The sequence below is a fragment of the Cebus imitator genome, unplaced genomic scaffold (assembly GCF_001604975.1).
Source record: "Cebus imitator isolate Cc_AM_T3 unplaced genomic scaffold, Cebus_imitator-1.0 Scaffold515, whole genome shotgun sequence".
Lineage (NCBI taxonomy): Eukaryota > Metazoa > Chordata > Mammalia > Primates > Cebidae > Cebus > Cebus imitator.
This window is the reverse complement of record NW_016107830.1, coordinates 1,293,908-1,311,062: the sequence shown is the minus strand read 5'-3', so window position 1 is coordinate 1,311,062 and position 17,155 is coordinate 1,293,908. Positions and strand designations below refer to the sequence as shown.

Genomic DNA, 17,155 nt, shown 5'->3' with positions numbered 1-17,155 from the left:
ACACACACAGGATATAAGTATATATAATACATTTATGTATGTATGTAGGTAAGTATTTTAAGAAATAAATAGTAGCTTAAGGAAATGGGAAAATAGGTCATTTTTCTTACTTGCAGTACTTGAAAACACTGTGTCTTGAAGAAAGACATATATCTTTGTTAATAAGTTAAGAAAGAAAAAATTCATGCCTCTTTTCTTCTTACACAGTATAGTTTATTCCAGTATAGAATGGTGATAGCCTTCCCACTTAATTTTATATTTTCTTACTTCAGCTATCTACTTACATTCAGAACCTAAATTTTTTAGGATATCACTTAAGAGTAAACTAAGTCAAAGGGAAATACATTGTACATTACAATAATAATAGCATTACTGATTTTAAAGGTTATTTAAATGTAAAGTTTGATATTTACAAGTTGTTCATTGTTTTGTTTATTTAGTTTTTGCTGTTGTTTATTCTTTAATAAGAAAAGGTATAAACATTCAGAATTTTATTTTCCCAACTTGGAGAATATGCCTTTTACTTTTAACATTTAAGAACCTATTTGATGTATTCCTATTTGGAATTTAATTTCTAGTTTTTAAAAAGTAACCCTGATCAGCCAGCCGTTATCTTACTTTTGAGACAAGTTCAGTGTAAACCACTCCTGGAGTCACAAAAGCCACTCCCAGATGCTGTACTTGAAGAACTACAAAAAATAGTCATGTCCAACTCAACCTCTGTTCCAGCTTGGCAGGTAAGTTTTCTCCTTTCTTATTTGATTCCTCAATTAAAACACTTCATAATATTAGTTAATGTCAGGGCTATGCTCCATCTTTATTTGGTTTGCTGTCACTCTTACCATGTTCTCTCTCAGTTTCAGCAGGTAAAAGGCATTAGGGTTAAAGGAACTACGAAAGTTTAGCACTAATTTAGGATCTACTACAATGATGATTTAAAGCTTTATAAATTTTCTCACTTTAAAACAGCAATGAAAAGACTGTCTTTTATATGGGTTGATATGTTCTGGGCATTTTATAATAAGGGTACCATAATGGTGTTTAACTCTGCCTTTAGAGGGGATGTGTATAGTTTCTCCCTAACTACTTTACAAATAAACTGTATTTAGTGCTTTTAGAAATTATTTTCAGGATTAATGCTTGAATTAACAGATCATCTGCTCTTTCAGGTGGCTCTGGTTATCCACAGTAACAAATACACAATGATCACTGTGAGCTTTGTTCTTATTGATATTAAAATACAAGGACGCATATAATTATTTTTTATAATTTGTTATATTTATTATATATTTAATTTGTTATATTTAAATATAAATATAACATTTATAAATATTATAAATAAACATGTGTGCCCCAGAGAAAGTATCAAAGGGGCTTTTTGATATAGAAGTTTGTCTTACTATAATTGGTTTTATATTCTGATCTTTTATTATATCAGCTTCTTGATATCCCTGCTTTAGATAATTTTTTAAAAATTATCTGGCATAAAATTACTGGATTATGAAAAATAAGCCTCCCTTTTACTGTAATTCTCTTTTCCCCTTTCTTCGAGTAAGTTTTCCATATGGGATTTAGGATTTAAGGTCAACATCTAGTTGACCTTAGAATATCTAGTTAACCTTAGATACTTAATTCATGTTGATGATTTCATATTTGTTATGAAAGGGAAAAATACATTGTCAAACTAAAAAGGAAAAATTGAAGATAAATTATATCTTAAGTGTATTAGTCCATTTTCACACTGCTGATAGAGACATACCTGAGACTGGGCAATTTACAGAAAAAAGATTTTTAATGGACTTACTATTCTATGTGGCTGGGGAGTCTTCATAATTATGGTGGAAGGTGGAAGCCATGCCTCACATGGAAGCAGACAAGAGAAGAGAGCTTGTGCAGGGAAACCCCCATTTTTAAAAGCATCAGATCTTGTGAGATTTATTTGCTATCACAAAAACAGCTCAGGAAAGACCTACCCCCATGATTCAGTTACCTTCTACTGGGTCCCTCCTATAACACATGGGAATTCAAGATGAGATTTGGGTGGGACACAGCCAAATATCAGTAAGTAAAGTCTTAAGAGATTGCGCACGCGTGCGTGTATGTGTTATATAATTCACAAGGTATAAAGTGTAAAAATCTTAAAAGTACTACTCGTTAAATATGCCTGTTTAACACCTCCCATATCAAGATACAGAACAGTTCCAGCAACCCAACTCCCTCCCCCAGGCCTCTGTCAGTTGATTTTCTTACTCTACTCCCCCAACCCCAAAACAAGGATCACCTCTATTCTGACTTCTATATAGTTTTTCCTGTTTTTGAACTTCATATCAGTGGTTTACTCTTTTGTATCTGGTTGCTTTCACTCAACAGGGTATCTGCGAGAATCATTTGGTGGTTTCATGTAGCCATAGTTTTTTCATTTCATTTTATGAACATACTATAATATTTATTCATTTTACTATTGATGGATGTTTGGGCGTTTCCAAGTTTTGGCTAGTATGACTAATGCTGCTGTGACCATCCTTGGACGACATGCTTTTTGGTGGGACATAGTATGTATGTATGGTTACTTTAATAGATCCTGCCAAAGAGTTATCTAAAATGGTTATACTAGTTTACACTTGCACCAGCAGTGCATGAGCATTCCAAGTGCTAATATTACTAGATTGTTGTGTTTTTCCCCCATTTTGGTGACTATGTAGGTAATAATATCTTGTGGTAGTTTTAACTTGTGTTTACCTGATATCTAATGACGTCAAACAACTTTTTATATGCTTATTGAGCCTTTGGATATCCTCTGTGTAAAGTGCTTTGCATAATTCTTAATGGGCTATTCATTTTTACTTATTGGAATTTATTGTATTTCCTGAATCCAAGCACATTTTTGGATATTTATTTTACAAATATTTTTTTAGATCTATGGCTGCCTTTATTAATGTTATTTTTTGATGAATAGTTTTTAATGCTAATGAAGTCTGATTATGGTTAATGCTTTATTGGGATATTCTATTTAAGAACTTTTTGCATACTCTAGGTTCATGAAGTTTTTTTCGATGTTTTATTTTAGAAATTTTATTGTTTTACTTTTCATGTTTAGATCTATAATTTATCCTGGGTTAATCTTTGTGAATATTGCAGAAGCTAAGGTTTATTTTTACCCATAATTAACACAGTACCAATCTTGGAAAAGACCATTTGGTCCCTATGGAATTATGGCAATGCTTTTATCATAAATCAGCTGTGTATGTATGGGTTGTTCAGGCCTCCTTATTATTTTCCATTGGTCTATTTGTTTTTTCTTTTGTTTGTTTTTTATTCTTGAGTATAGCTTTATAGTTAGTCTTGATATGTGGGTAATATTAAAACTTCCAACTTTTTGTTTTCCTTCAAGTTTGTCTTAGGTCTTTTGCATTTCCAAATACAGTAGTCCCACCTTATCTGCAGGGAGGATGTCCCAACACCCCTAGTAGATGCCTGAAACCGCAAATAGTAATGAACCATACACACACACACACACACACACACACACACACACACACACAAATGTTTTTTTCCTATACATACGTACATACCTATGATAGTTTAATTTATAAATTAGGCACAGTAAGAGATCAACAACAACAATAATAAAACAGTTATAACAATGTACCATAATAAAAGTTAAGTGAATGTGGTCTCCTTCTTTCCCGCAGAGTATTTTATCGTATTGTACCACAGGTAACTGAAACCACAGTTAAATAAACTACTGTAAATTGTTAATTCTTACCCAAAAAAGCTCTGCTGGGATCTCAATTGAGATTGTTTGGAATCTACAGTTTAAATTGGGGACAATTGACAAAGTAATACTATACTGAATATTTTCTGTCCACAAATGTAGCATATTCTTCTATTTAATTAGTTTTAAATTTTTCTCAGCAGTGTTTTGCAGTTTTCAACCTAGAGGTCTTTTATACTTTAGTGTTAAATTTATTTCTAGGTATTTGATATTTTTGTTGTTATTCCATTCTCTGTGTGTGTGTGTGTGTGTGTGTGTGTGTGTGTGTGTGTTTAAATTATCTCCAAACATTTAAAAATTCCGTTGATTTTTATATGTTGACTTTTCAGCACCTTGCTAAATTCACTTATTCTTTGAATGGTTTTGAATTTTGTACCTAGAGAGTTATGCCACTTTTACCTTTTTCTTCCCAGTTTTTACATATTAAGGTTTTTTGTTGATTTGTTTGTTTTGCTTTATTGTACTGTCTGGAACCTTTAATACAAAGTTAAAAGTGGTGATAAGTAAACATTCTTGCCTTATTCTTACCTCAGGTGGAAAGCATTGACTATTTTGTTACTAAGTATCATGTTTGCTATAGGTTTTTATCAATATCTTTATCAGATTAAGAAGATTTTACTCTGAATATGCTGAGAGAGGTTTTTCTTAAAAAATAATGAGTCTTGAATTTTATTATCTTTTTTTATGGCATCTATGAAAATAATCTTTTTCTTTGTTCTATTAATATGGTGAATTATATTGATTTTCAAATATTAAGCCAACTTTGCATTCTTAGAATAAACCCTACTTGATCATTATATATTATTATTTTTACATATTACTGGAGTCAATTTGCTAATAGTCAACTGTTACTAAAAGAATTGGTGATATGACAACTCTTTTTTGACCTGTAATTGTTTTTTGGGCACAGAACTTACCCATAACTAAATAAAAAATTTTTGCTCCATCAAAGTTTATTGTATTTGTTGGAAGTGGGGATAACAGACTGCATAGTAAACTAAAGTCCTTTGCCTCCTTCTCCCCTTTTTGTTTCTTAGTGGCTGGCACATGTGTATCAGTCCCAAGGAATGATGAGTGCTGCAGAGATGTGTTACAGAAAGAGTCTACAAGTGGCATCCCAACAGGGCAGTTGGAGTGGGAAGCTCTCAAGTCTGTTGAGACTAGCACTGCTTGCATTAAAAGTCTGTATGGTAAGATCATGTTATAATTATGATCATGAAAAATTGATTTTTTATCTTTCTTTGACATAAAGGCTTTTTACATAGTAATATTCTATTGAGTTCCTGCTGTTTCATTGTCTTCTAGTGTGGCTTCTTGATACACTTTGTATTTTGGGTTCTTGATGGACATAGAGTAACATAGATCTATAGACTACAGCAGAACATTGTCAATATTTGGGGCAAAAAGATTACAGTTTTAAAAGTTGAATTATAGTAAGATATACATTTTTGTTTCTTTGCGAAACAAATTGTATTAGAATTAAATTTAGCTACTCAACTGCCACAGAAATGTTAATGGTAAACATTTCAGTCATTCTCATTTCAATTCAACATTTTCTAACAGGGATTTCTAATAAATTATGACTTGACAACCTATTTTCTGATACCAATTTATGTATATCAATCTGAAAGTCTTACATGCTGATAGAGAAAATTTGTTAAGATAAATGTTTAAGTGGGAGTGAGGGCAAACTGCAGAAAAGGATATGTGATACAATTCCAATGGAGTGTTCATAAATGTGGTATGAATTTTTAAGGATGTATATCTCTAAATATATTATGTGTGTTTGTATGTGCATATGCTTAAAAGCACAAAGATACAATTATATGGAAAGATATGTAAGATATATAATGGAAGTTATTTGGAGAAGGGGACTGGGGGTTTTAAAGGATGGTAGAAGAGAATTTTTTATTTTATATCTTTTGATATAAAAGTTTGGATTTTTCATCATATGCTTATTATTTTGTAATTAAAAGTTAAACTGTCATTGTTTTGGTTTTATAGGGTTAGAAGAAATTATCCTAGAGAGCCCTAAAGTACCTTATGTTTTTACCATAGTAACCTATGAGAATGTTAGTTATTCACTTTAGGCATTTTGAGAATGAAATATAAGAATTAGGACTTTTTTTTTTTTTTTTTTATTACTTTGGTGCCATTGCTGTGGAGCACATTTAAGAGCTTTATGTCGGGCTATTTCTGTTCATCCTTGCTTCCTTGCTCTGTCAGTCTACCTTCGAGCATAGGAGGTTGTGAGTGAATGGATAAATAATAATGTGGCCAGCTAATTGTAGTTCACTATTTTGTTTTGTTTGCCCCATATTTATGTATAACAATGATCTTTATGACCTTGATAACTGGTGAGCTATGGAAGCCACCCATAGTACCTATTACATGTCTTTCAATTTGTGAACTGGAGGAGTAGACACTCTTTTACCCTAACTTATTATTTGTTACTTTTCAATATTATTTGATGATTTTTATTAATACTAGGAAATTAAATCTGACCATGAATAGAACAAATTAGTAATAGTTGTAATAATAGCAAACTATAGCACTTAGTCTGTGCTAGGTACTATTATAAGTGCTTTACACTTATTAACTTATTTAATAGTCACAGTAACCTTATTTGACAGATGAAGAAATTACCTTACAGTTTAGTAATACCCATGTATACCTGCCGGCCTCCTGCCCCACCTGTACCAGTACAACACCATAAAAGTATTTTCTCTGAGAGCCTATGTTCTGGTTCTACCGTTTACTACCTGTGAAACCTTCAGCCAGTTAAACTGATTAAAGCTCTTTCTTTTTCTGTAGTAGTAGAGATCAGAATACCTACTTTGCCTTCTTGTAGCATTGTTTGAATAATGACATAATGTTTACAAGTGCCTTTGTAAACCTTAAAGCACTATCAATCCAATTTGTTCTTGAAAAACACATTTGACATCCAGTAATTATAAAGGGGATACCATATTTCTATGGTAAACAGCTGGTAATATGGGGAAGATGGATATATTAAAATAAGACTTTTATGGAAGCCTACTGTATATATGATAATATGTGATCTGGTTGTAAAACTGACAGGTTGGCTAACATACTAGATATCAGATTCCAAAATGAGATATCAGATCAAGATAGATTGCAGTAGCATACAGGATCCTCCAGTATAACCTGAACTCAACCCTGAGCCATAGGATATTCCAGTGTTCCCAGGGCTGCAGCATGCGGCTCGGAAGTATGGAGCTGAGATCCATGGCTGGCACTTGAGTTGGGGAGGAGCCCCTATCCTCAAGAACTGAGAGGGGTGAAATGCATGGGTTCCTGGGCAAGGGCAAGAATGGGGCATGCCTCCCTTACAAGGCCAGTCCAGAAAGGTTTTGGCATATCTCCCTGCCATAGCCTCTGCACGAGAGGACCCTGCAATGCAAATCAGCTAACAAAAGTAATGTGGGCGTGGTGTGAATGACCAGAGGGGGTTTCCCCGAGGCCCCAGAGCAGGCCCAGTGAGGGGGTCATTTCTACCCTGTCCCTGCCATCACCGCTGAAGAGCATGCCTGTGAATGCGAAGAAGTACAGAAGAGCCGTGTAGCTAAGTGTTAGCCTAGGTACCTACCATTACTCTTATGCACTTTCTACTGGATTGCAGCCCAAACTACAACACCAAAAATTATCTTGCTAATATATGCACCTGTGAAACCAAGTGCAAGAATTCACCTACACGTAAAGATCCTGTACAGAGCCCTGGCTTTTTGGAAGCATCCAGAAATGAAGCCAACTGACTATACTCAACTTATACCACAGTTAAAGGAACGCCAACTGTATTAGTCTGTTGCATTGCTATAAAGAAATACCTGAGATTGGGTCATTTATAAACAAAAGAGGCTTAATTGGCTCATTGGCATTCCTGAGAGAGGATAAGCAACTTGGAAAGGTATAGTAGACCACAAAAATGTTCCTAAATTTGCTAGAGAGGTTGACATACAAATCTAAGAAATACAGAAAACCCCAGCTATGTACTATACAAGATGATCATCCCCAAGGCACATAGTCATCAGATTTACGAAGATAATGCAAAAGAAGTCTTAAAGGCAACTAGAGAGATGGGTCAAATCACATACAGAGGAATCCAATCAGGCTAGCAGCAGACCTCTCCACAGAAATGTTACAAGTCAGAAGCAGAAGAGTTTGGTGCCTATTTTCAGCATCCTTTTTTTCTTTTCTTTTTTTTTCTTGTTCCAAAGCATCCTTAATGAAAAGAAATTCTGACCAAGAATTTTATATCACACCAAATTAAACTAAATAAGTGAAGGGCAAGCAAATGCTGAGGGAATTCATTGGTACTAGTACAAAAACAGACACATTGACCAATGCAATAGAATAGAAAACTCAGAAATAAAGCTGTACACCTATAACCATCTGATCTTTGACAAGGCTGACAAAAGTAAGCAATGGAGAAAGGACTTCCCTATTCAATAAATTGTACTGGGCCAACTGGCTAGTCATATGCAGAAGAATGAAATTAGACCCTTACCTTTCAGCATATATACAGACTAACTCAAGATGGATTAAAGATTTAAATGCAAGACCTCAAACTATTAAAATTCTAAAAGAAAACCTAAAAATATCTTTTTTGACACCGGCCTTGGAAAAGAATTTTTGGCTAAGTCTCCAAAAGCAATTGTAAGAAAAACAAAAATTGACAAGAATCTTGAAGGATCTGGAAGTTTCCACATTGCTAGAGGATGTGGAGAGAGTGAGAAGAATAGAATACATTTGCTAGATTAGTGGAACTGCAGATGAGCAGCTCTGGCTTCATTGGCATGCAGCCTCTGCAGTTACACAGGGTGCCATACTTGATTTTATGCTCTTTAGTTGCTATCTTGAAATTCTTGATAATTTGTAAACAAAGGGCCCTACGCTTTATTTTGCACTGAGCCCCATAGCTGTGTTGCTGGGGCTGCAGATGAGAGACTACCCATGAAGTTGGGAGTCTTTGCTAAAGCCAGGTTGGGAAAAAGAGCTTTAAATATGTGTCAACCCTGGAGAGCTTGGCACCACCTTACAGTGGCACCAGTTAAATGCAAACTTCTAGTATTTTAATAGAGGCCTGAAGCTACAATTAGCCATGGGGGGTGGGAGTACTGGGGAAGAGGAACCAGCCACCTGCAACTGCCTATAACCATAACCTAGCCTGGGAGCTGAGGGAATTGGGAGGGGGGTGGGGCCAGGGAAGTATGTGCAAATATTACTTTTCGGTGAAGACTGAAGTGTTGAAAAAAAAGGACATTCTAATTGAGACTGTATTTGTGAATGAATGTAAGAAAAATGTACATAAGATTCACAGGGCCTAATGTAATTTACATCCAGGGAGACAGAAAAAATATCTCTCAAATAAGTGTTAAAGAAGTAGTGGGAGATGAAAATAGAAATGCATTCTGATCACTTTTTCAGTATGCCATTTATATATAGTAACTTTTTGCTTATGAAATCATCCTTGGGCTAACTTTACAGAGTGTTTTATATGATTTCATAGAATTTAGAGGGTACGTTATTAAAAGCAGTGATAGTTTTATGTTACTGGTTTTAAAAATATGTTAAGAATAATTGTATTAGAATGTGCCTTGCCTTACTTTCTTTGTCAGATGTATCCAAGGTCTCTCTATTTATAGAAGGTGCATCATAACCTCTGTTCTCTATTTTCACAATACTGCACTCAGAGATAATTGCTGTAATTTTTGTTATATAATTTAGTGTTTGAAATAGACCATATATATAGATTCATTATATTCACTATTAAAATATGTATTCTGGATACTTGTGGTTATGAATTATTGGTCAAAATTGGAGATTTTTTTTAAATGAAACTTTTTAATGCATTTTTTTCTCTTTATGTAATTCACTAAAGTGTTCATCACTTTAGTTTGTTACTATTTCTTCAGAAATACTTACCTTTGTTATTTCTGAGTCAGTACCTAATAGGAGAATAAAGCTTGTAACCCAAGATAGCGATACATTAACATCTTTGCCATAAAGTAAAAAATTTAAAAGGTTTTTAGTATTGATTATTTTGATTTAATACCTTTATCTCTATCTGTTTTGTACTTTTTTATATTGGGAATTTATTACAATACTTTATTTCAGCCTTTCCTCTCTCCTTAGATAATTTTTGAAATGTAGAACTTTATATTTATCACTACCAGTTAAAGAATCAATTATGTTAAATTTAGTTTTGTATATTTGGTAGACCAAGATTGATAGATTTTATTCATCTTTTTAGTATAATAGTGCATTTTCTTTGAACAAATATGTTCGTGTTTTTTAAATGATATCTCCTGTTTGAAAACTTCCTTTATCCAAGTCTACCCCATTTTTAGCTCCTTAAGGGCAGGGATCAGATCTTAAATCATTTTGTAGTAATTATACTCCTTCTATTATTTATATGGTGACTTGCACAAATAAGTACTCAATAATCAGAACTGAATTGCATGCTTTTAAATATACCAAGTCTTTGAGTTAATATTTGTCTTATATTTTTATAGGCTAACATTTCCAATGATCACTGGCCATCTTTGGTTCAAGAAGCTACAACTGAGGCCTTGAAACTTTGCTTTTGTCCACTGGCTGTTCTTTTACAAGCTTTGTTACAATTCAACCGCAAAATGGGGGCAAGGTATGAAGAATCTTGATCTTTTTCTTGTAAATGCTTCTTCACTTTAAATCCTTCTAGGAAACAAGGAAAGATTATAAACTTTAAAGTTTTATAACAGACTAATTTAACAAACTTTGGGGGATGTTAATATATTTTTATCTATTTTGGAAGGACTGGTTCCAGAAATCCAATAAGGGAGAAAAAAAGTTTTGTATTTGTTTAAAAAGGCAATTTGATACGTATTTATAGGATATGAGGGGTTTGCCATGGTAGCATTTCCACTAAGAAGGCCTTGGAGCTTTTGTTCTTCACTGTGTTAAGAGGTGCCAACAGTGTGATGTGGGTTCTAGAATCAAATAAAACCAAAAGACTCCTGTTCAAGACTGCATTGCCAAAAGTTCTTGATAATGTAATAAGCTATGAAAAAAGTAATAAATATTGAAAAGACAGAGACATGTTGTTTATAAATGATGTGATTTCCTGTCTAGAATATCCAAAAGTTGCTCTGATCAAAATATAAAAAAAATCTGTGGCAACATTTATATTTGAAGTATACTTAAATTTGAAGAAAAGTACTTAAAGATCACATGGATAAAAAGTACAGGCGAGAATACTTTAAGATTTTGAAAATATCTAGTTCTAATATATATTACATATAATACAAAGCATTTATAAGTAAAGCAGTGATTGAGGAGCACACAATAGAATAGAATAGGTGTGGTAGAAATGGAGGTTAATACATATAAATATGCAGCAAAAGACATATCACAAAATAGGGATGGTAGAAGATTAAGACCCTATGGCTGATTAGCAATTCCAGCACTATTTATTAATATTTATTTATTTTGGGCCATTTTTGTGTGACTAATTTTACTAAGAAATGTTTTAAGCTATAATTAAACTTCCTAATGAATTACTTCTGCTCGTGCTCAGTGTTGGTAACTTAGAGAGTACAAACCCCCTTCACCTCCCACTCCAATAATCTTTGTTAACACCTCCCATAATTTGTATCACCTTTAAAAACCTAGCCCAAATAAAGATGTAATCTCTGTGCTCACTATGTGATCCCTCTGCAAAAGCATCTTCAAAACAAGTTATTTAGTTCCTGCTTCAAACTAATTGCTACTTAGAAGATCCTTCTATTTAGCAGTTCTGAATATACTATGGTTTATGTTATTTTTAGCAGTATAGAAGTTTTGGAGTCATAGATGTTAGTGAATTAGGAAAGAAAAAATTAGAACACAGCTGTAAATCAGCCTGCTATTATGTGGGTTCACATTATCATACACATCCTTGAAAACATACACTAAAAGCCTGATATGATATACATAGCCTATAGTGTAAATGTTGAATATTTCTTGTTCCATTCTTTATCATCTTTATATTATTTAGTGACTTATTTAGTTTCTGCCTATTTTTCAAAAAGATTAAAGGTAGAGCACTCAAAGGAGCTCATTAGGTAGGGACTGTCTCCCTGTTCTCTTTGGAATGAGCCTTGATTTACTTCTCTGCCATATGGGAATAACTACCTACCTAGTAAGGTTGTGAACATTAAATACAACTATATGTATAAACATTTAGCATAGTACCTAGTGCGTGATAAACACTTAATAGATATTAACCATTATTATTACTTATCTGAATTAAAAAATCATAATCAGGTATCACATCTGCAAAAATATGAGAAAGATAATATATGTGTGAGATTAGTATGGGAAATACAGTAATTTACATGCTTTGGACTAAATGTGTCTTTTCTTCCAGAGAGACTCGGCGTCTTTTGGAGAGAGTGGTATATCAGCCTGGCTATCCCAAATCTATTGTATCAACTGCACGTTGGTACCTACTGAGACACTTATATGCCAAAGATGACTATGAGCTTATTGATGTAAGGCATTGATTTTATTTAAAGTGCTTTTTCTTTGACTTAAGGGTTTTAGAGTTATTGTTCAAAGTTACTTCACTTTTATGATTGAATTTTTTAAAACTGAGTGTGTAATTTTTTGGCTAACAAAGGACTACAAGGTCTACTGTTGCATCTGTTGAAAATAGAGAAATATTTATGCACATTGTCTGAAGGTTAAATATATAGTTTGTATCTTACCAAGGGTTAGTTATGACATTCTCCTTTCAATGTTAGAATATCAAAAGCTGGGGCCCCTTGGCATAAATAACAGAATTGTTAAAACCTGTGTTTAAAAATAGTTTAATGTCAATTTAACCTGTATATGTACAAATGCCTTTATATGGGGAAGCTATACAGGTTGAGCATCCCTAATCTAAAAATCCACAGACTGACATGTTCCAAAATCTGAAACTTTTGAGTACCAACAACCTTGGGGTCATGATCAGTTGTGAAGCATGTTATAAGTAATTGGATGCTAACCCTAGGTGACAAATAGATTTCCTTTTTTATTTTCAGTAGTAAAATATAACAGATTCACGGATATTTTTATATGTCTCTCCATTAATGCATTTCTATGAGCTTTTTTAAGTGAAAGAGAAGGGTAGAATTTTAGGGAGCTTGTCTAGTTGCAGGACTTTATCTTTGAACCAGTGAGAACATCACAAGTTTAAAAGTTATCCATTAAACGAACTGAGGTTTATAAAAAGTTGCAAACTGCTGATCTAAAGCCCTTACCTAGATACATGACCATCTAAACCCAACCTAAACCAGTATCAAAAGTCAGTGTTTTCATTCCCTTTTTTGGCCAGAAAGGAATGACTTGACTACACTCTCTTTCATATTATTTATATACCTTTGCTATTTCTTTAGAAATGGATGGATAAAATATTTTATCCAGTTTTTGGTAAAGATTGAATTATTTTATAGTAAGGAAGTAAAGAAAAAGTCGTAAGAATGAAGCAACAAATCAAGACTTTTTCCCAAAGGAACATTTGTTTAAAACTATAGCTATTCATTCCTTTTCTTTTTTAAATAAAGGAATCTAAAGAAGTTGAAGTTTTTAAGTTTATTTAAGCAAGAAGCAAGTAAAAGTGGCCAACTGGCAAACCAAAGGAGAGAATATATGTGCATGAATTGTCACTGGTCTTGTATTACTATCACAACAATTATACTGTTTTTGCCTGCCTATATTTCTCATTTCCTGAACTCAGAATATGATGCACCTCGTACAGTCTTTTTAACCCAGTTTCTCGTCTTCAGAGATCTCAACCTACTGAAATTGTGGAATGCACAGTTTTTTCTTGGGTGTGGGTCGAGGGTTGGTACTGTCCTGTGCAATGTTGGATATCTAGTAGCATCCTTGGTCTGCTAGGTGCTAGTTGTATTTTTGTGGCCATTGCAGTGGAGGCAAATAGGCAGATAGGATGGAGTTGGAGGTAACAGACTCCTACTGGAATTTTTATATTTCTTTAAAAAAATTATTTGCCTTCTTCATGCCTTTACTATAAAATACATGTGACAGTTTCTAATCTACTTATGGGATGGCTCTGGCATCTAAATATATCAACATATATGTCTCCAAAATTATTTTGAATAATGTAGAGAATATACAAATGTATTGGGTTAAAATTGTCATAACTTTAGCCAACAATTTTAAAAACACGATGAAAATCAGTGAAAAGCTTTTTCAGTACCTACAGCATTTTGAAATACTGTTTGCCTTTTGGTGAAACATAAAACATTAAAGAAATAGTAAAGAAAACAGTGCTTGGAGAAAGGCATTGTAATCAACATATTGCAAACCAAAAAGGCAGACATATATGAATGCTGAGAGACAGTTCACCATGGATCTCTTGCATTCCTAGAAATCCTGTGAGTAGGAAACCTGATTACTCTTTGTTCTAGTCTGTCTTTTCAAAGATATTTGTATAGTGAACATCCTTGGAAGACAGAGATAGTATCTCCCTCCAGAACAAAGGGTAGATATGCATGTCCATTATAAAAGATTAAGCATCTAGGCTTAGGGTTCCCTTCTTGTAATGCAACCGACTACATATGTGAGAAACTATATTAGTCCATCCACGTCACAGGCTGAGAGGACAAGAACAGAGGCAAATATGTTGACGCTCATGCTGTTTGCAATACCTTAAGTAATGATGACTTTTCTTTGTAACCTAAGAGTCCTGTGTCTATTGGCAGTATCTACGGAACTGTGACAGGCTAACTTATTAGATTGCAGATAGAGCAAAATCTCAGGCCCTTCACAGTGCTTGACAATGAACAACCAAAAAATGTTTTAGTGTGAATGATCAGCTGAAATTGAATCTTCTAGTTTGTGAAATTGGTGAAATCATGGAAAGGTTCTGATAAAGCCTAGAACCTAGAGCCTAGATCCTGAGCTGTGGTTTCAAAAGGGAGCAATTTCATTTGAACAGTTCTATGCATAAAGCGGTCTTTTTGGATAAGGGTTTAGAGGTGACAGTATTATAAACAAAGCCACCAAACAAAACCTTTGATTTTATAATGATAGGAATCAGGCTGGGCGCAGTGGCTCATGCCTGTAATCCCAGCACTTTGGGAGACCAAGGCCAGCAGATCACTTGAGGTCAGAAGTTTGAGACCTGCCTGGCCCCATCTCTACTAAAAATACAAAATTTACCCAGGCGTGGTGGTGAGCACCTGTAATCCCAGCTATTTGGAAGGCTGAAGCGGGAGAATCGCTTGAACCCAAGAAGTAGAGGTTGCAGTGAGCTGAGATTGTACGACTGCCCTCCAGCCTGGATAACAGAGCAAGACTGCCTCAAAAAGAAAAAGATAGCAATCAGAATGTTGGCAGCTATACTGCCAACATGAATAAATTGTGCATCTCTCTGATGTTAGCTTTGTTCGAACCATTAATACCTGAAAAAGTGACTAAAGATTGCACAGAGTCACTTTTTCTAGTGTAGTTTGATGTTGCCTTTTCAAGACTGCCGCACTTGGATTACTCAGCTTCAATGAATCAAAATACAGATATTGTTAATAAACAAAATACTAATGTTCCTGTATGTGATTTCCCACAGGTGCTGGTAAACAATGCCAAAACCCATGGAGATGCAAGAGCATTGGAACTGAATCAGAGATTGTCCTCACAATAACAATGTATTATTTTATAGTAAGAAAGTGGGGAAAAAAAGCTGTAAGAATGAAGCAATGAATCAAGACTTTTTTCTGAAGCAACATTTTTTTAAACTATATGTATTCCTTTTCTAGAGGAATCTAAAGAAGTTGAAGTTTTTAAGTTAGGGATGCAATTTTTCATTAACTCTAAACCTGATTTTAATCTAAAAAAAAATTAATTTGGAAAGAACGGAACGAAAGGAAAACCATTATTCTCTTGATTGCCTAAACATCATTTTTAAACCATTATTTTCTGCATCTTGCATGGTGCACAATAGAATATCTCTTACTGTAATCACTTACAATAAAGCCTTAATAGCCATTTTCTAAGTAATATGCAAAAGCAGATTAGCACAGTGCACAATTTTCTTTTATTGAAAATCAAATTCAAAGATTTAATTTCTGCTATGAATTCTAGAGTTCAAACCAACTCATCATAAAATCCAAATAATTTTGTAACTTATTTATCTAGTGATTCATCTCAGATTCTGTTGAAGAAATATAATATAAATGTTGATGAGTCTAGACTCTAATGGATATGCTTATATAATTCTGAACACTCAGGTGTGTGAATGCATTTAAAAACATTAATGGAAAATAATGCTGACAATATTTAATTGATCATACAATTCCTTCAATTATGATGGAAAGACTTGAACCTTCTGAAATAAAGCCAAAATACAGTGTCTTATTTTTTTGTAGTATCAGTATCAGACATAATTTCTAAATTTCAAATTTTAAAACTTGAAAGCACATTTATCTATTTTTTAAGCTCTACATATTTGAAGAAACTATGTCACTTTGGATTTATGGTTTTAAAAGTATTTTCAGACACATACATATTTTATTTATTATACAGAAGATATGTGGTTGTATGGTTTATGTATGTGGCTTTTCTAAACCAGCAGCTTCAGAATGTTACTTTTTAAGATAATATAAATTGATAATATTCTATAGTTAAGTTGTACTTCAGAGGTTAATAATTGAAGTGAACTTTAATCTGGTGCTTCCCAAATCTGGCTGAACATTATAATCATTCACACCTATGCAATCAGAATCTTTAAGGAAGGGGGACAGGCCTAGGACTCTGCATTTTAAAGGTATGCCTAAGAAATCCTAATGTTCATTCAGATTTGTAAACTACTATATTACTCCAATGATGATTCTTCCCTTTATTTCTTCAGCAAGTTTCAACATTTGCCATTGTCTGCTCATTTCTTTCTTGTCTTCGTAACTGTCAAACTGATTCAGTGATTTTAACAACCTGGTCCACAGGCTTAGCCACAGATGCACTTCAAAAGGCTGCCTTCGTAGCCCTCGTTCCCATGCCCCTGTTTCCTCAGGAAAACACATCAGCTTTTTCTTCCAGAATGAGCTGGCTCCATCTACCTAAATGCTTTATATTCAGTTCTTGCCGTCCATCTGTTTTCTGGAGTGCCACTTGCGTCACAAGATTACCCTTCACTTCAGGACCATAATCAAGGGGTTAATCTTTTGACTCCCTTGCCAAATTCTGCCTTCCAGGGACCTCAAACCCAGGTTTTCTAGACTGGAGGGTTGGAAAAATGCCTGAGTTGATAGTGTCTTTTTTGCATTTATATGCACACATTCTATCTCAACTTTCATTGCCTTCTCCTCAAATTGCCACCCAGTTACCGTGAGCCTCAGA

The 17,155-nt window shown here is 33.9% G+C and overlaps 1 protein-coding gene across 3 annotated transcripts in view; it reads left to right on the top strand.

Moving 5' to 3' along the window:
• Positions 1–16,177, top strand: part of TTC37 (tetratricopeptide repeat domain 37) — a 95,241-nt gene extending 79,064 nt beyond the window's left edge. The window contains exons 38-42 of one of the 3 annotated variants that reach the window (XM_017514100.2): positions 579–737; positions 4,813–4,965; positions 10,312–10,442; positions 12,186–12,309; positions 15,390–16,177. In XM_017514100.2, coding sequence (XP_017369589.1) covers positions 579–737; positions 4,813–4,965; positions 10,312–10,442; positions 12,186–12,309; positions 15,390–15,464 — 642 coding nt within the window. In that variant the 3' untranslated portion in view covers positions 15,465–16,177. Of the gene's footprint in view, positions 1–577; positions 738–4,812; positions 4,966–10,311; positions 10,443–12,185; positions 12,310–15,389 lie in introns of those variants that run through there. The other 2 variants (XM_017514101.2, XM_037733307.1) reach the window with 2 other exon arrangements.
• The last annotated feature ends 978 nt before the right edge of the window (positions 16,178–17,155 follow it).